The 19,924-nt window shown below is 37.3% G+C and overlaps 2 protein-coding genes across 2 annotated transcripts; one reads left to right on the top strand and one right to left on the bottom strand.

The window, feature by feature from the left end:
- Positions 1–1,046: 1,046 nt before the first annotated feature.
- Positions 1,047–16,712, top strand: LOC111395621. Its single transcript, XM_023021706.1, has 12 exons — positions 1,047–1,427; positions 2,301–2,365; positions 3,534–3,632; positions 4,288–4,420; positions 4,800–4,859; positions 5,095–5,154; positions 6,235–6,357; positions 12,384–12,455; positions 14,051–14,188; positions 14,621–14,776; positions 15,854–15,961; positions 16,395–16,712. The coding sequence occupies exons 1-12, from the start codon at positions 1,203–1,205 to the stop codon at positions 16,428–16,430; spliced, it is 1,275 nt and encodes a 424-aa protein (XP_022877474.1). The 5' UTR covers positions 1,047–1,202; the 3' UTR covers positions 16,431–16,712.
- Positions 16,713–17,195: 483 nt separating this feature from the next.
- Positions 17,196–17,937, bottom strand: LOC111396463 (protein RALF-like 19). Its single transcript, XM_023022895.1, has one exon. It carries the CDS (start codon positions 17,799–17,801, stop codon positions 17,457–17,459), a length of 345 nt encoding a protein of 114 aa, XP_022878663.1. The 5' UTR covers positions 17,802–17,937; the 3' UTR covers positions 17,196–17,456.
- Between the last annotated feature and the right edge of the window lie 1,987 nt (positions 17,938–19,924).

Raw genomic sequence — 19,924 nt, 5'->3', positions numbered from 1 at the left:
TACATTTGTAGGATATATGCATACTATTCATTTTTATTTATTTGTAATTTAAATCAATTGTAGTCACTTTCAAAACATGAAACATGCAAGGTCTATGTGACAAATATTTTAATATTGATAAAATTTTATGGTTGAAAAGTTGATAATAATTTGTAGATTCTATAAAATGTATTGTTGAAGTAGAAATTGAAGTTTCGTTAATTGAAAAGTTGATAAATTTTTAGCAAAATTTTATAAAACACACAAATAAATTTAGTTTTAAAATGGTGTGAAATTGTGTCAATATAGTTCTTGTTTGGAATGGTTAAAATCACTTTTCTTTACTCATTTTTAAACACATCAATGGCATAATCTATTTATTATTTATGTGTTTATATATACTTTTTTTTTTGTGAGGTAGGGAAAGCAGTACTATCATGCTTGACAAGTTTATAAACACATTTTACGACCAATTTAGAATCAAATTCAATTTCCATTCAACTAGCTCGGTTCTAATGATTATGGGTTGGTTTGATGGGTTCACGAGCCCTTCGACAATGAACTGATTAGTGTCAGTCGGACCGAATAATGTCTGATTCATTGATTTCCGTTCCTCCCCCTTTTAATAATTATAGTAAACCACTTACAAATTTATTTGCCTAATGAAAACAATTGAATCATTGACAATCGATGAAAACAGCAAACCCAAACTGATTATGATAAATATATTGTCTATCTAAACTCTAAGATAATGAAATATTCGAGGATGTGGATAAATTTTAAGTTAAATCGTTGTGTAAATTTTCTAATTATACTTTCTTGCTTTAAAATTAAATTTTATTCTATACATAAGTTTATTAAAATTACGAATTTATTAAAAAAGAAGAAGGAAAATTGAAACTGAATCAGTATGGCTATGCCTATATAGTTAGAATCCAAAATCGCACTCTGCCATTTAATTATCACCTTTAAAATTCAGCTTCTATTTGAATTTCATTATTTGAAAACTCATTTTTTCTCAAAAAAATAAATATAAAAAAAATAAATAAAAATTGAAAAAGTTGTATTACAGTTCTGAATTGGAACTCGATTGGACTGATTGGGTCCTTTTTGTACATTTATCGCAACCCCATAGGCTCGGAGCAGCACCTCCACCGTTATCCACAAACTCCTCCTCCCTGCAAAAACCTCTCGTTCAATTCCATCACGAAACTGCGCCAAAGATGAGCCGAGGAACAGAGCGGTTGCTGAAGAGCATACAGAGGTTTGCCGACCTACAATACAAGATCTTCTCGCGCCGTTATGGGCATCTAGTCATGGACATTCTCGACTTCCCAGTGAAAGTGGTGCTTTCACCCTTCACTCTGCCCTTCGACATTGCTGGCTCCGCCCCGCGTGGCTTTGGGGTTCCGGAATTTATCTCCAAGCTCTCTTACTCCGCCATATTTGTATCTACCCTCACACTTATTTATGTACATTCGTTAGATAATGTGTATGAGTAGATTTTATAAGTATTGAAGGTGCTAGTGTTGTTTTCATACGATTTGTCTTTCTTCTGCTCACAAAATTTGAACTTTCTTTTGAAAATAATGAACATTCAAGGAATTGACTTGTGGATGACTGATTTTTAATGGAGTTTTTAGTCCTTGATATTACTAGTTGAGAATTACACCGAATTTGTAAAGAGGCATACAGAACTACCATTTTGTGCAGGGTTTTGGGATGGGGTTTTCTCCTGCACTTTTGTTTTTAAGCTGGCCTTTTTATGTTGGTTCGCTTAAAGGGTTTACGAGGTGCCTCAATGGTTCTAATTTGGTGGGGGAGTGTGCATCTTGGTTGTTTGTTCAAGACTAAAGTTTGAGGACAGCAATTTAGTGCTTTTATTGAACACCATTGCTTAGATCGTGACATAATATTTTTTGGGTTAATCGAATTAAATATGATGACCAATCCTCATTAATTATAATGCAATTTCATCTGCTTAACATTACTTTTGGCCATGCAGAAATATTTATGAATTTAAATTCCTTTCCTCTTTTTTATGTTTTCTGCATCATATCTAGATAAGGCAATCACATTCTCCCCAGTTAAAAGTCTGGGGAAAGTGCAAATACATCTCCATGTTATTTTATCCATCATCCATTGACGCCAATATCATTTAGTGGCAAAATGGTTTGGATAAATTTCTTAGAGAGAGCTGCAAGAAAGAAGCAGTTACCTTCGTCTCTTTTCTCTTTATTGAATTTGGATTTAGCGTTTTATTATATGGCAAGCTGTTGCTCTTTATTTTTTGGATTGATTCATCCATGGGTTGATTTCAGGCCATTGCTACACTTGGGACTTATGATATCGCATTTGAGCTTGGTAAGAAGGTGCTGTGTCAGAGGTGATTTCTAGTCCACCCTACAGTTGTTAGTGGTTTCAAATATTGGATCTTATCATCACGCATCTATTGATGATGAAACTTACCAACTTTAATCTCACCTAGTTATCCTCAACGAGTCAGTTCAAGCGAAAACATTCAGTGCACTGGCATTGTGAATATAGTAAACTTTCGACTTTCTGGAGCAATTAATTCACAATTTTTGAAGGTGTTTCCTATTGTTTCTGCATTAGAATTGTCTACACACTTGCAAGAAAAAAATAACAATATATTCTGACTGTGAAAGTGATTCAGGTAATGGAAGGTTCTAGAAAAGAGAATTTTAAAGCAAGAACTATCCACGTGCAAGGCTCTTTGAAGTTATTTTATGGCCCAATATAGTTCTTAATAGAATCTAAATTAGAGTTTTGAATATTAGATGCAAATATGATTTTTCTAAATTTTTTCTTTGGTTTAGGAGGTTGTATTAATCTTTCAAAAATCTATTATATTCCAGGATTTTTCTTACTGAGTGTTAATTCATGTTTTTCTTTTGTATTAGGTCATCTGAACTATTTTGGTAGGTAATTCAATTAAAACCCCAAGTAAAATGCCTACTAGAATCTAGGCATGATGCCTACAATTCTCCCTCATTTTTCTTCATGTCATCAGTTTTTTGCCGTCCAATTTTTTTCATTAAAACCAGAAAAAGCCACTGTCTTGTTTCAGTTGATTTCTGTGTCCTCTAAATCTCTAAGCATCCCATATAACTAAAATGTAAAGTCCACGGTTTTCCTACTTCAGAAGGGCCAAAGGAAAACCCATTAGATCAGCCTATGCCCCCATTCAGTGATTTTGATACCCACAAATTATCTTTATTTTTCATCGAGTTAAAATAATTAATTGTTTACTTCCCTACAGTTTCACTAGATCTTGTTGAAAAAGGTCTGCACTTTATTTTGAACTTTCTTTGAGAAAGGCTTTTTGCCTTTCCAGTCTACAGGATCAAACCTATCTTGGCATTTCTGTTATCTTAACTTGATTATCCTGGTTTTATTTATCCCAATCATGTAGAAGTCAGAGAACATAAATGAATATAGTATCATTACTACATTTCGTTGTCTAACGTCAATCTGTCGTGTTTCAATTCATCTTTATAAGTTGATTGAAAATAAATGCTTGATCTATGCAGGAATTGTAAGACCTGCAATGGGTGGCAGGCGATGCAGTGTACAATGTGCAAAGGCTCAGGAAAGGTGCAGTACCAAGTGAAAGATTATAACTTGAGAAGGTAGACTAGTATTAATTAATTTTTTAACGTGAGAGCTAAGTATAAATTACAAGATTCTTTCCCTCTTATTATAGTACTCAAGATACCTGATTGGCTAGGATTTAGCTGGAGAGAAGTTTAAAGTTTTCTGAATGCATTTATTAAATTCATGGCGTGCATTAACTAATCCTCTTCTCTCCTCCTCTCATTATATTTTTTCAAGACCATATCTATATTTACTTAAATATTTTGATTTTAAAGCTGTCTGGTCTTTATCAAGACAAGTCGTTGGGTTTATCCATTTGCACTGGTAGCAAAGTAAGACACAGAGATTCATCAGCTTTCTAGCAATGTAAAATGTGGCGACTCAATTTCCCAGCATGTTCGTAGTGGCTGTCTCCATGCTTTGTATAGTAATTATTGCTATTTTTTCTTTTCATCAAAGCCACTTTTCTGCTGTCTACACCATATCTGATTAATCTTCTACTCTTTGCGGTGTCAGCCTAAAATTTATAAGGTAATCGTTGCAGATTTGCTTTATGGGACTTAATATAATAGAGAGCAGATGACAATGTTATGACTCATTCTTTAGAATCTTGTTCTTTCCCTGCATCCATGTTGCCTTACAGCTTCTAACTTCTACTTCATTCTGAATTTTTAATTAATCCTGCTGTAGTGGGGAGAAGGCAACAGCTGAAAGTATTGCTGATGCCATTGCTGATAACCGAGCTGAGTTGGTGCATATTCCTTCCACCCTTGACCTGCATTTGCCCTTGCCATCTAAAGAGTGCCCAACTTGTGATGGATCGGTGAGAGATATGTTGCATTTCTTCTTCAATAAATTCCGCGTTAGTTTCTTGTTATCCCCTTATGAGGATATTGGCAACTTTATTCTATTTCACTTTATGTAGGGTTGTGTGTATGTATATAATCCTTGAATGGTGATGCATTGCAAAGATAATTTCTCTCACCCTTAATTTTATGCAAGGGATATTTCCGTTGTAGTTTAGGCTCCTTTATTTCTTTGTTTACTCTGTTTTGAAGCTTTAATGAAAAGGCCTTCCGAATGCTAATCTTGATATTGAAAATAGTCTATACCCTATTCACTTCTCACCTTATCTTCTGAAGATTTTAGAAGACTTTAAACTCGAGCTGTGATAATTGTATAAAGTAGTCGCTTGCTTGCAGGGGGTGATGAAATGCCCAGAATGCAAAGGAAAGTTGCCTATTAGGATATCTGCCGATGATGTAAGTTGTGATTTTATTCTATTGTGAGTTTATTTACCCAGAGTTTCTGTTGAGATCTTAAAATTCCCAAATTGATTGTTACTATAATCAGTAAAAGAAGTTTATGGATTGAACTGTGTATACATAACATATCTGAGATTGAACTGTTTATACATAACATAGCTGATAGGTCTCATGCTTGTATTTTATTAACGTATTGGGCAGTCAAATCTCTTTTATCTTTTTATTTCCTCAGATAATGGAGCCTCCATGGAAAGCGTACAATATTTTGCGTAAGATGGACTATCCATATGAGGTTAGTGCTACATCATTATCTTTTCTTGTCTTCAACTAAAAAAGAATATTCTTGCAGAACTATAAAAGATAAGACATGGTGCATTATGAGAGGCTGGGGAAGAATGTGCTTGTGTGATCAAAGAATGTCTCTGTGTTTCTACTGAACATATATGTGAAATCAAGTTGTCACTATGAAAAATTGTAGTTGGATTGTGGGATTTCTTTCTCGTTAATACTTTATAAATTTGCCATACCCCCATTGTTTCCCTGAGCCTATTTGAAGTGCACTTCTCTTGTGTACTGCTGGCCGATTACATTTCAGTCTCTTGGCACTGTGTTTTCCAATTCTTGTAGCTTTATGCTAATCCCATTTTATGTGCGTATCCTTTCTTAACCGTTAACAAAAGATCAAACTAGTGTTGTGATTTTGCATTAGACAAGGATAATTTTCTTACCATGGATATTAGAAAAAGAAGACAGCAGTTCTTCTTTTGTAATGAAGTTGCATTCAAACAAGCAAAACTTGGTATAGAAGTCGAAGAACTTGTACTACATACAAGAAAACTTGTTGCAGGAGTATTGTTTTGTTTGTTGACCTACTAATATACAAACCTGATATACAACAGGATTTCAATGTAACCTGAATACAATTCCTGGAAGAGAATCTGTATGCTCTTGTCATCTGCTTAAGTACTACTGTGAAAATTAATTTTTCAGCATGATAATCTAGTGCTACTATTTGGTTGTGGTTCTATAATTTGTGTAGAAGGTTCAGATTTAATTTTTGAAGATATGTTACGTAGACTAGTGTCAGAAAGAGAAATTAAAGAGACAAATAAGAGAGAGAGAGAGAGAGAGAGAGAGAGAGAGAGAGAGAGAGAGAGGAACTGAAGTACCTTGAGTTTCAATATTTATGATGGGGAGATTCTGATATGTTACTGTCTTCGCTCTCTCTCTCTCTCTCTCTCTCTCTCTCTCACAAACAAATATTCAACCTATCAATGATGTCTCAGATGATGATCAACTATGATTATTATATTAAATTCCTAAACTTTGGTTTGGTGCTACATATTTTTAACAATCTTGTTCATTGATGCAGCATATAGTTGACAGTATGAAGGATCCAAGCATTGCTGCATTTTGGTTGATTACATTACCTCAGATTGTGGGAGGTTTTGATTATGATGAAGATGTCAAGCAGAAAATTTGGTGGCAATACAAGGCCTGTTTCTCCAATTTTAAGTTTCTTGATTGCCTAATATATCTTTTGTTTATCATGCTTGTAATTTCAAGCAGACAAAGTCAATGACATCACTGGGACTGTAGAAACCAATTTGAAATAGTAAATGTATAGTTTTCAGCATGGTTTTGACCAGAAGTAAGAAAGTAGGGGAACTTTATATTTCTGGAAGTAAACAGGGGCCAAGACATTGGGATTATTTTTATTTTTTATTTTTGCCATTCTGGACATGACCCCTTAAAAGCAAGAATGTTCTGAACATTAGTCTACATATCTGAAAGCAAGTGAATAGTATTCCTGTGAGTATTCTTGTATTTCCCTTTTGCCTTTATTCTTTTATGTTTTACAATAGCTCTTCTAACAGGAGAAAAAATCTACAGTTCATTTTCGTTGTCAGAAAATGCTTGTGTCTTGAATTGCACAAGTATTTCTTGTGATGGATCTGATAATCTTTGAGCTCTTGCCACTTCTTGTACTCCTCATTCAGTTATAATGACATTTGCTTTGGCATATAATGTAATTCATTGAGTATTAGCTTGCACATGCTTGCCCTTTGAAATTTGGTATCATAACATATTTTAGGAACTTTGCTTGAGATGCTTCTTTGATGAGGTTTATGTGGAGGAATAGGCATTGGCATACATGGAACGGTTGGATGGTCGGCTTTCAAAGAAATTGATGTAACTTTTGCGTTTGGTGTCCGTTTTGGGTCCATAACCCCATTTCGGAAAGGTAGCGAGCGTTTCGGATTGAACCCACAACTTCGCCGTGACGTACGAGGGTTTTTGGGCATTTGAAGTTGTTTAGTGTGTCAAAACAGCATTTTAAGTTTTTGTGTTATTTATTTTCAGCATTTGTTATTTCCATTTTGTAGCCCAGCCCATTTTGGGACTGTTGGCCCAGTAGGTTATCTTTTCTTTCATATTTAAGACGCTGCAAGATGCCTCCTAGGGTTTTCTTGGTTGTTCACGAAATGATAAAAGTTTGTTTTTGAATTCAATCCATTTGGTTATTGTTGTCGTGTGTTTGTAGATTCAATCTACATCATTTTGGTATCAGAGCATGGTGCGTGGGAGAGGACGTGGTGGCCGTGGTGGCCAGATTGATGAAGTTGCAGATCTGCGTAATCAAGTTGAGTCGTTGACAATCCGATTTGATCAATTCATGACGTGGGCGGCAGAGGTTGTGCAGAACGGAACACCTCCTGCTCCTCCACGTCGTGCCCCAGTGAGTGATGGTGGAGGTGGATCTGAATCAGGGGAGAGGTCGGATGAGGAGACCTTGTCAGAGGCACGTGGCGATCGTGTTCAACAGCCTCGTGTGCAACAGCAGAACGCGTTTCAGCGATGGGAATCCTGATTCAAGGTTGATATACCTGAATTTCACGGTGGAATTGAGGCAGATGAATTCCTCGATTGGCTGGCGGCAGTAGAGGAGATCTTGGATTACAAAGAAGTGCCCGACAATAAAAGGGTGCCTTTGGTGGCGACTCGTCTGCGTGGTCGTGCTGCTGCGTGGTGGCAGCAACTGAAGTAAAACCAGATCCGTCAGGGTAAGGCGAAAATCCAGTCGTGGGAAAAAATGAAGAAACAGTTGAAGGCAGCGTTTCTTCCCTTTAATTATTCCAGGACTTTGTATCAACGCTTACAGAATTTGAGACAAGGCAATCGATCTGTAGATACTTATTCCACAGAGTTTTACCAACTGATAGCGCGAAATGATGTGGGAGAATCAGAAGACCAGTTGGTAGCGCGCTATATTGGTGGACTACGATTGAATTTGCAAGACGTCCTAAATATGTTCTCGCCGGTATCTGTTTCTGAGGCTCACCAGCGAGCACTTCAGGCTGAAAATCAACAACAACGTCGTTCTGTAGTAGGCATTTTTGGTGGTCCATCTGGAGGTGGGGGTCGACAATTCGCCCCAAATCCCACATCTGGTCCGTCCCAATCCTTTACATCTGGGGGTCGGGGTGTTGATCGGAACACTCGGCCAATGGTTCCTCCAACCGCTAATCCAGGTGGCTGAGCTCCTCCTGGTGGACGAGGGCGTGGAAGTCAGTGTTTTGGTTGTGGTGGTTTTGGTCATTTGAGGAAGGACTGCCCATCTCATGGGCAGCCACGCCCAGGTTTGTTCATTGGAGGGACAACACAAGCCGATGTTAACGATCCTGTTCATGTGGAGAATGAAGAAGAAGAGGCTGAAATTGTGCATATAGGTGACACGGGGCCTCTTTTGGTGGTCCGACGGGCGTGCCTTACGCCTAAGGGGTTGTCTGAGGCCCTGCAGCGAAACAATATCTTTCTGTATACATGTACCATTGGAGGAAAGGTGTGTAGGTTCATCATTGATTCGGGCAGTTGCGAAAATGTGATATCTGAAGCGGCCGTGCAGAAGCTGCAGTTAAGCACCGAACCTCATCCTGCTCCCTATAGCCTAGCATGGTTGAGAGGAGGTAATGAAATTTGTGTTACTAGCCGTGTGTTGGTATCTTTTTCTATTGGCAGTGTGTATCGTGATAGTGTTTGGTGTGATGTGGTGCCGATGGATGCGTGCCATTTGTTGTTGGGTCGTCTATGGCAGTTTGATAGGGATGTGTGCCATGAAGGGCGTCGAAATGCATATACATTCACCTTTTCGGGTAAAAAGATTGTACTTTTACCCTCCAAAGATACGCAGTGTCTGTCTTCGGCAGGGGACAGTAGTAATCTACTTTCCCGATCTTTGTTTGTGCGTGAGATGCTGGCAGAAGGTGTTGTACTGTTGTTAGTGGGAACTGAGGCGATAGGAGTGTCGATAGTTCCTATGGCAGCCGAGGGGACGGGTCTTCACCCCAAAGCTGCCGCCTTGGTGTCTGAGTTTCATGATGTGTTTCCGGATGACCTTGCACAGGGTCTTTCGCCTTTGCGGGATATGCAACATCACATTGATTTGGTACCGGGCGCGTCATTGCCTAATCGCCCACATTATCGAATGAGTCCAGTGGAACATGAGGAGTTGAGGAGACAAGTAGAGGAGTTGGTGCAGAAGGGGTACATCAGAGAGCCTCAGCCCGTGTGCAGTCCCCGCACTCCTAGTGCCAAAAAAAGACGGGAGTTATCGGATGTGTATAGATAGCAGGGCCATCAACAAAATAACAGTTCGTTATCGCTTTCCGATACCGAGGCTAGATGACTTGCTTGATCAGTTGGCCGGCGCAACTGTGTTTACCAAACTGGACTTGAAAAGTGGTTACCATCAGATAAGAGTCCGTCCTGGTGATGAGTGGAAGACAGCATTTAAGACACGGGAGGGATTATTTGAGTGGCTAGTTATGCCGTTTGGACTATCCAATGCACCGAGCACGTTCATGCGGGTGATGAACCAAGCACTTCAACCGTTTATTGGTAAGTGTGTTGTTGTATACTTCGATGACATTGGTGTACAGTGGGTCGGAGGAGTCTCATGGTGTGCATCTAAGGGAAGTCCTTACTGTTTTACGCAAGGAGAAGTTCTTTGCAGCCACTAAGAAGTGTGTGTTCTATACCGATAGTGTTTTATTTTTGGGGTATGTTGTGTCAGCCGGTGGGGTAACGTTGGATGCAGTTAAGGTTGATGCGATTCGGCAGTGGCCGCGTCCACAGTCAGTTTCTAATGTGCGGAGTTTCCACGGTTTAGCGTCGTTTTATCGACGATTTATTCAGCACTTCAGCACCATCATGTCTCCCATTACTGATTGCATGAAGGAGAGTAAGTTTCAGTGGACACCCGAGGCTGAGAAGGCGTTTTTGATCATTAAGGAGCGTCTGACTTCAGCCCCGATACTTGCGTTGCCTGATTTCACAAAACTTTTTGCATTACATTGTGATGCCTCTAAATTGGGTATCGGAGCTGTCCTTACTCAGGAAGGAAAACAGTAGCTTATTTCAGTCAGAAGTTGGCAGGGGCTCGTGGGAGGTATAGCACTTACGACGCAGAGCTTTATGCTGTTGTTCAGGCCATTCGTCATTGGCGACATTATCTGTTTCAGCAAGAATTTGTCTTATACAGTGATCATGAAGCCCTCAAGCATTTGTCAAGCCAGGAGTCTGTATCTGCCCGTCATGCATCATGGGTTGCCTTTTTGCAGCAGTTCAACTTTGTCATTAAACATCAGGCTGGTTCTTCTAATCGTGTGGCAGATGTGCTCAGTCGGCAGCATGGGTTATTAGCGCGGCTACAGGTAGCGGTCACCGGGTTTGAGACCTTTGTCTCTCTTTATGCTGATGACCCTTATTTTGGCCCCATCTATCACAGTTTACTGCGGGGACCCCATTCCTCTTTTCTGTTAGAGGATGGGTATGTGTTTAGAGGTGTTCAGTTGTGTATATCAGATTGCAGCCTTCGTCTGAAATTGATTGAGGAGTTTCATGGTGAAGGTCATGTTGGGCGAGATCGTACTTTAGCTTTGATTAGCGCTTCATTTTTCTCGCCTACTATGCGTTGTGGAGTGGAGAAGTTTGTCTCACGATGCAAGGTGTGCCACGTGGCAAAGGGAAAAGCCACAAACGCTGGTCTTTATCGACCCTTACCAGTGCCTTCAGTTCCGTGGACTGATATTAGCATGGATTTTGTCCTGGGTTTACCGCGCACACAACGTGGTAATGATTTCATCTTTGTGGTGGTAGATCGTTTTTCTAAAATGGTGCACTTCATTCCCTGCAAGCGCACCACTGATGCTGTCAAGGTTTCTCGGCTATTTTTCAGAAAGATTTATCGGTTGCATGGGTTGCCCACTTCCATTGTGTCTGACAGAGACACGAGGTTCATCGGTCACTTTTGGCGGAGTTTATGGAAGTCAGTTAACACGTCGCTCAATTTTAGTAGTGCTTATCACCCTCAAACTGATGGGCAAATAGAGGTAGTTAATTGTTCTTTGGGTTACTTGTTGCGGTGCTTGGTTGGGGATAATCTACGCTCATAGGATCAGCGGCTTAGTCAGGCAGAGTTTGCGTATAATCATGCTAGAAATAGAAGCACCTGTTTCAGTCCGTTCCGGGTTGTGTATAGTATTCTGCCCCGCAGCCCTGTTGATTTATTGACTCTGCCCTCTAAGACTCGGCTGCATGGGACAGCTGTTGACTTTGTTCGTAGTTTGCAACAAGTTCACGAGGAAACACAAACTAATCTGCTAGAGTCCAACCGTAAGTATAAAGAGGCGGCTGATCGGCATCGACATCCTGTTGAGTTTGACATTGGGGATTATGTTTGGGCGGTACTGACTAAGGATCGAGTGCCATCTCATGAGCATTCGAAGTTATCATCTTGTATCATTGGTCCAATGGAAATTGTGGAGAAGATCAACCCCAACGCCTATCGCCTTTGACTTCCTTCCCATATACGGACTTCTAATGTGTTTAATGTAAAGCATCTTTTGCCATACCATGGAGATAACGTGGGAGATAGTGCTATCGGTTCTGATTTGAGGGTGAATCCCATTGATCCCGGGGAGAATGATGAGGTTTATGTGGAGGAACAGGTATTGGCATACATGGAACGTTTGGATGGTCGGCTTTCAAATTTTGGGCCCATATCCCCATTTCGGAAAGGTAGCGAGCGTTTCGGATTGAACTCACCGCTTCGTCGTGACGTACGAGGGTTTTTGGGCATTTGAAGTTGTTTAGTGTGTCAAAACAGCATTTTAAGTTTTTGTGTTATTTATTTTCAGCATTTGTTATTTCCATTTTGTAGCCTAGCCCATTTTGGGACTGCTGGCCCAGTAGGTTATCTTTTCTTTCATATTTAAGACGCTGCAAGACGCCTCCTAGGGTTTTCTTGGTTGTTCACAAAATAATAAAAGTTTGTTTCTGAATTCAATCCGTTTGGTTATTGTTGTCGTGTGTTTGTAGATTCAATCTACATCATTCTTTCTATAATTTGCCCTATCCTGTATTCAATAAATCTCAGCTACATCTTTTTGGCATATATACTAAGGCTGTAATGATGTTATTGGCATCATGACTCATGCAATGTTCCTTATCGTGGTTTAGGAATCCATGCGGTATGATCAACTCCGAGATGAAGTAGCCAAAAGAAAACCAGGGTGGGAATATTTGCAAGAGGTACGATGATTTTCTCCCTTGAAAGGGTGCTAAGTCAGTAAAGTAAGCTAGTAAGCACCGTTGTCAAATTAAAATGTGGTAGATTCTAGATTTCTTCTGAAACATTTAAGGCCATTACTTGTAGTTGAGTTTGCTTTACTTGGTTTCCACCTTGTGGATGCTATGTTATTTCCAACATTAGTGGTGAAGGAATTCACAAATTTTAGAATGATGGTATTATATCATGTTGTAGTTCAAATCAAATAAGATTTTGTACTTGTACATCTTTTCCATTTAAGATTTGGTGATCTAGAATAAATAGGTACTTCGTTTTTTGGTTGTCAAATGATTGAACATTTTTGGGCCTGAATATGAGTCTGCTCTGGATATCTTGTTATCACATGGAACATAACGTTATTTTTTTGTACACCTAACAATGGTCCCCCTAAATTAAACTTAGTATCCCATGCCTAGTTTGCACGGAAATTATTTTTATAAATGACCTTGTATTTTTCAAACACCATAGTCACTGTAAATAAACAAATTTCAGAAATTAGGGAAGTAGAGACTAGAAAAACGAGGAAAACTAGGGAACTATCACTGTCCCCATTTTGGACAGATTCCAAGACTGTGGAGATGCATAATATGAATAAAATATTTCACTTGGAAGACAAAAAAAGTAGAAAACTATAGCTTGTTCCAGGGACTCAGTATCTCGTCTAATCTCCATGGCCTCCATCTGCACACTTTTCCGACTCTGTAAATACTGCATACCCAGTGCCTATCAGTCCTTAACTAATTGACCTGAATTAGGTCTTTGATTACTCCACTTTCTTTGAACTTTGTTCATGTGAAATTCTATTTGGTACCATCTATTTATTTTACCCATGCAAGTTTCTTATTCCATTCTTTAACTTAATTGTTTTTTTTTCTTGTCATTCTATGAATTCCTACATCTGTTTAAATTCAAATTATGTAATATGTGTGATGGTTACTAATTCTTTTACCAAATCTGTTACCATGCTCTTTCCATATATCCTTTTCCAAGTGCACTTGCATATTGACTCCAAATCAAAATTTACAGCTGATGATCACTGTATTTCTACTTTTGATTATAAATATTAATATTCTGAATGGAAAATATTAATTTTTTGAACTTGTTGATCTTCTTGTTTAGCAGAAATTTCTTTGATCTCCCAGAAGATGGAATCAATTATGTAATAGTTTTTAGTAAAGCAAATTGTTCACCAGATTCATTCTAATATATGTTTCATTATAGCTTGTACATTTATTGAAGGAATACCATCATGTAGAACTGAAATTTGTACATCTTACTCTTCTATTGTCAATTTACTCCAAGCATGTTCTAACAAGAACTAAGCACTCAGCCCTAATTTGTCTTAAGGAATCTAATTATTATGTTACTAAGTCAATTCACGCACCAATAACAAATATTTTTGCTGAGCCACTTTTATCAGGCAATGAAGACAATGTGTTGTGTCTCTTGGATATATGACATCTATGATTGTGAGGCTTTTGACCTTTGTATGCACATACCCATTCTGTGATATTCTAAAAGGGAATAATTTTTGAATTGGCATAATATCAATTAACAGGCTTTAATCTCCATTGACCCCGTCCGTGCTAAGGATGATCCTGTTATTGTGAAAAATATTCCATGCTACAAAGCCAAGAAAGTGCTGGAGGCTGAAGTCATGAAGCTTGATCCTCCACCACGGCCTCAGAATTGGGGGGTAAATTTCCTTTTCCTTGAGATTTTCACTGCTTTCTTTTTTCCATATGCCATCTTTCGTTAAATGTCATTGCTGACAATTAGGTTCACAGAACAGCATAATTGACTTGTGCAATTTTAAGTTAGAACCATATAATTTCCTGTCAATAAAAGTTCGGACCTTTGCAAGTCTATTTCAATAGTCATTCATCAAACTGCTATTTCTTTTGGTAATGTTAACACTTGAGTTATTACTTCATTGAACTCCTTGGTTGACTAAATTTATTTATTCTTATTGGGCTATGATTCTCTGTTTGAAAGAAAATAAAAAGAAAAATTGTTGACTTTCTTCATTTACTTGCTGATGTCTTCCAAAATTATAAATCCATATGATCAACAAACTTGTCGCACATCTATTATGTATAGTTCATACGTTATGTTATTCATTATGCAGGAGTTGAACCTGCCGCTGAATGCATCTTCTTGGACTGAGGAGGACCTGAAAGATTCAAAGAAGCTATATGAGATGACTGTTCTTCTAAATGCGCAAAGAGAAATTGCTGATAAAATATTGGATACTCAGTGGGAAGCAAAATGGCGCGAAGAAAAGGTTAGCAGTGAATCCAAGAAGGCTTCAAAGTATCTTTACATTAGTGTGTCCTCTGTATATTTCAACATTTGATCATATGTTATGCAATGACATTCATCCATTTAATTATTATTTTCAAGCACAAGATATAGTTACTTACACCTTTTAGAATTTTACTCTGCGCTCTCATTTTCTCATCTCAAGAAAGCTGACCGATAAATGTTAAACCCTGTATTAGCCTCGTAATATTAGATTTGAAACCTACAAGCTTCGTTCTTCTATCCTGACATTCTCGTGTGTATTTATTGACTTTTACAGAAAAGATTAAATGGGGAAGATTTTTACAGGGAGGGCCTATGTAATGTTTGTATCGAGTGTTTTTAGCGCCTGAAATTGAGGGATCTTATCATTTCACCTAGCTGTTAAATAGGAAATTATTTTAACAAAAACTTTGAGGTAAATAAGTGCTGATGGTACCTTTTTATATTTTGCATGCTGATGAGACTACGTGGGAACATTTAATAATGAAGTGAGGGGAGCAAATGGGCATAACAGATATAAAATATGTAGAATATTGCTTTGGAGAGCACAACTTTGGCAAAAAATTATGGGATACTTGGTAGAAATAATGGGGAAGAGCGGGGTGTTGGATTAACTCCTAGTCTTATCCTACAATATGGGCATTTTCTGCTTGATTGTGTGTGTGTTGCATCGCCAGTCCTGGAGAAAATTTCATCATGTTTCAGCAGGCTGTACAACCGAGATGATCAGCAATGTAAATTGGGTATTTTTAAGTGGAGAGCTACAATATCAGCCATTTTCTGGGTAATATTGCCAGGAAGAGATTGCCATATTTTTGAGATAAAGAGCAAGTTTTTTGCGTGGGGCAGTTTTTTGTGTGTGTTGCGGGGGGTGGGGGGGGGGGGTTGTTTAGCATTCTTAATGATATTTTCGGGCAATTTTACCACTAATACGTTATCCTCCATTACTGGATAAGATTTTGTAAATCTTATTTGCCTGACTTGCTGCTTGTTGGAAACATCTTCTCAGGTGATAATGTTTTGTCCTACGCTAATTCTATTGTGTGTCCATTTTCAGTTGAATGAGATGCTGAAAGAGAGAGTCCAGCCATACCTACAAAATGTTGACAACAGTGTTCTTCCTCGGCCTATATTATTGCAAACCCAGAGTAATCAGGACCAAAAGGTTTCTTCTCTCATCTTGCTTTTGCTATTAATCTATCCTGTTAATCTTTGGGGTTGAAAATTGAAATTGCTAGACAAACTTTTGGAAGAACTCCCTTTACATAAAGGTTTGAGTATTAAAAAAGATTATTAATAGGACTTTAGACTATATCAAGTAAACGAGTTCATCATATGCAGTGAGTGATATTTTATTATAAAGCAGATTGATTATTCATGGTCACATTTTTTAATGGAATTGCATGTGAAGTGAATATTGAATTACGCATGAAATAGCCTTTTAATATAAATGAAATGACAAGTAACGGCCACTAAGAGAATTTTACATAAAGCATCTTGATTACAATGTCACCGTATCAAAGCAAAAACTGGATTTTACTGGTTTTACCACTAGTAATATATATTCTGCATGCCTCACACTTGCTTATTTGCTGCAGAGAAAGCAGGGTCGAAGACGATGGTGGTTGTTTTGAGAGCTTTTGTAATGCTGAGTTCCTGAGTTTCTTGCTGATGACGGCTCGGCCAATTTTGTTCGTCAATTTGTATGTTGTATTTAACTCTCGGAAACAATTGGCTATCCTTCTCTCGGAATTCTTCGTGTTTTTTTAATCTTTGTTGATTAAAAAAGCATGACAGATTATAAACCACAAAATTGTTTGATTGTTTTTTATTTTTATATAATGCGATGTTTTAAAGGCATGATGTTGGTCTCGCCCTTGTTTACCCTGCGAATAATAAAATGCCGCTTATTTTTACTTTGCTTGTCGTCTTTTGCTATTATCCATTTTAACGTAGTAAAAACCTCTCAAATGAATTTTAGAAAATGGTGGTCAAATGTTTTAGCGCTAGGGGTGCTAATTTTCCATTTAAATCCAATTTTTTTAATTAAATATTCTCCAAAATATTAATATTACAAAATCTATTATCCCAAAAAGTGTTCTCGAACAGATGCATACAAGAAAATTAAAGAGTTGTCATGTATATATTCGAGGTTGACACCATAGATGATAGCCCCCTCACAGGAGGGGGGCTCACGATTATTTTACTACACGTCGGCCCTCCCCTCTTGTGAGGGGGGCTGTCATATGGGGTGTCAACCTTGGATGTACAAACAGTAAAATTCAAAATTAATATGAATTATTTTATAAAAAGAAAAACATGATTTATCGTTGCCCAGTGTGCAGTTAAATTTGTAGACATTTGATGGGGAAAAATAACAAATATAACTCAATAAAATACTCAAATGATGCCGTTCAGATGGCATAATATTATGTGAATCAAAGAATTCAAAAGAAGAAAAGAAAACTTAAATCTAATAATAAAATTTATTTTATTTTTTCAACAACTAAAATTCTTATATAATACTTATTACCCACAAGATTTGACACCAACAATCTCGTTTTTTATTCCTACCGTAATTCAATTCGTATGAGCACATTCAAACAATCTCAAAATGAAACCTTTATCATCCCATGCATGCATGCATTCAAATAAAGTGTTTAATAAGCTCTAGCACATCTGGTGGCCTTGGTGCAGCCACGACGATAGGGATTTGCCTTCTGGCGGTTCCTGCAATTGTAGTACGAGTTTCCACGGCGGTTACATGGGATATTGTTCTTCCTCAAGGCAGCGTAGCTAATGTACCTCGAATAATATAACTGACGGCGAGAAGTTTCAGACTCCATCATCAGTTCGTCCACGTCGAGGTCCATTGACTCATGACCACGTTGAGGGATGACGGCACCGTAAAACAAGTTATCGGTGCCGGAGGATTTTGCCGCCATAGCCATGGCGGAGACTATGGCCAAGAGGAACATGAAAACAAGCCCAGCACGGAAACCCATCGATATCACACCAAATGATTGAAAAAAGATTAGGAAATTCTAAATTTTTTTATTGTTTTTTCTTAACTTTTCCTTCTCGGCCCTTCTCTCGAGTAGGGGGAGAGAAAAAGGAAGTTATTTGGTTGAGGGAGGGAAAAGTGGAGGCTTATGTTATGGAGGTTTTGAATGGTGAAATATGATGGTGAAACTGAGTGAATTAACGCCATTCACGTTAATCTTAGGACCCTTTTCTTTCTCCTTGTTTTTCTATGGGCTTTGTATGTGTCAGATGTATTTGTCACAGACACCTCACTTCTTCATTACCATATCAAAATAAGTAATTTGGTCCATTTATTATTTACTCTTTTTATGTATACATTTATTAAATAATATGAGTACGACTGTGCGAGCAATGTTAGAGGCAATGGTCACTTGAGGATAGGTTAGGGATAACAACTGAGCTGACTGTACAGGTCACTCACACATACGAGGGGATAGGTGAATTATTTTATTTTATTTTATTTTTTTTAAATAATCACCCACATCGACATGTGTCTGGCCTGTACAAGCCCTGTGAATTATTCTTGGCCATGTACAGTGGCCTATACAGCCAAAAATATTTTAGGGATAATCATACTCAAACTAAAAACTTTCACCATGAGTGATACTCTATCGCAAATACATATTTTAGAAAAAGATTAATGGATGGCAAGATCTTGAATGTCATAACTCATCCTTTTATATCCTATTTTTACAACTTTGTATCTTTTATCTAAATGAAAATATTTTCTTTTATTCGATATGGTACTCAATTTCATTTTGCTAACTACTTGCGTCTTGTTATTAATTAGGAATGCAAAGTACAGAACAATATTAAGGATAAAAAATATATTGAATTAGTTTATTGTATTATCTAAATATTTTAATATTGCGTGTCCAACGTACCCTTAATAAAGAAGTTATCTCGCCGTCCTACTAAGTGCGGCGATTATGAGTTATATCATAGCAAAGCCACTTAAGCGCGGCGATTATGGGTTATATCAGAGCAAAGCCACTACCTTTCTATCTAGCAAGGGACCGTGCTGGGGAACTTTGAGATACATTCATGGAGGCTGTAAAGGTATAAAGGCTTCCCAAACTTAGGGGTCAATGGTAATTTTTTTTTTTTAAAAAAAGTACTTTAATATATTTAATTTGAGTAATGTTATTCGTAGTTGCTCACTACTATTGTTGTCCTACGTGGTATATACATGGCTGATTTTTATTGACTTGTACATCAAATAATTATCAGTCATGTGTATGTTACGTATGACGACTATATTAATGAGCGACTGTAAATAACATTATTCATTTAATTTATCGGCATAAACATACTCGCTAAATAAAGTAATAAATATATTTAGTAATTAAGAAAAAATATTGGAGTTTTTGGTCCATAAATTTAACAGTAGAATTTCTCTCATAAACAGAATATAAAACATTTTAGGCATCTACAAGAGCAGTGGCAGACATGGAGGGGGCATGTGTCATGTGGACTTTTGGGGATTTTTTTCTTAATAAAGTATTGTTTGGTATGAATTAAAATCTAAATTTTAATTTAAGTTATAATTAATAATTAAATTTAATGACATGTTTCATGAGATTCCTCACTTTTCAACTTTTATCAAATATATTAAAAATTTAATTTTAATCCTCATTTATTTTGCAAAATCACTATAAATTTGAGATTTTTCTCTTTTTTCTCAATCTCTCGTGAGTCTCTCCCTCACGTCTTTTACAAAAACCTCAACCCTTTTATTTTTTTCAAAAATTTATCTATGCCCCTATTTAGGCTCCATTAAAAATTAATTTTGACGAAAAATATATTTTGGAATACTAATTTGTTGAATAATGTATAGTTAAAAAACTAAGAAAAATTTTGAATTTACGTGTAATATTATTTATTGTAGAATGTGTGGTTAAATATAAGAAAGAGAAAAATATATTTTGACAAAAATGGAACCCAAACAAAGGCTACAATTTCTCCACAAATTACATTTACTACAAATTTTCACTTCCTAATCAAATTTTCAACTAAATAGAATCTAAATTTACATTTTTTACTGAAAAGCGGTGATTCAACACCCTTCTGTTTACCCGGTAAT

Source organism: Olea europaea, chromosome 6 (assembly GCF_002742605.1).
Source record: "Olea europaea var. sylvestris chromosome 6, O_europaea_v1, whole genome shotgun sequence".
Classification (NCBI taxonomy): domain Eukaryota; kingdom Viridiplantae; phylum Streptophyta; class Magnoliopsida; order Lamiales; family Oleaceae; genus Olea; species Olea europaea.
The sequence above is the reverse complement of the archived record's forward strand: the minus strand, read 5'-3'. Positions and strand labels throughout refer to the sequence as shown.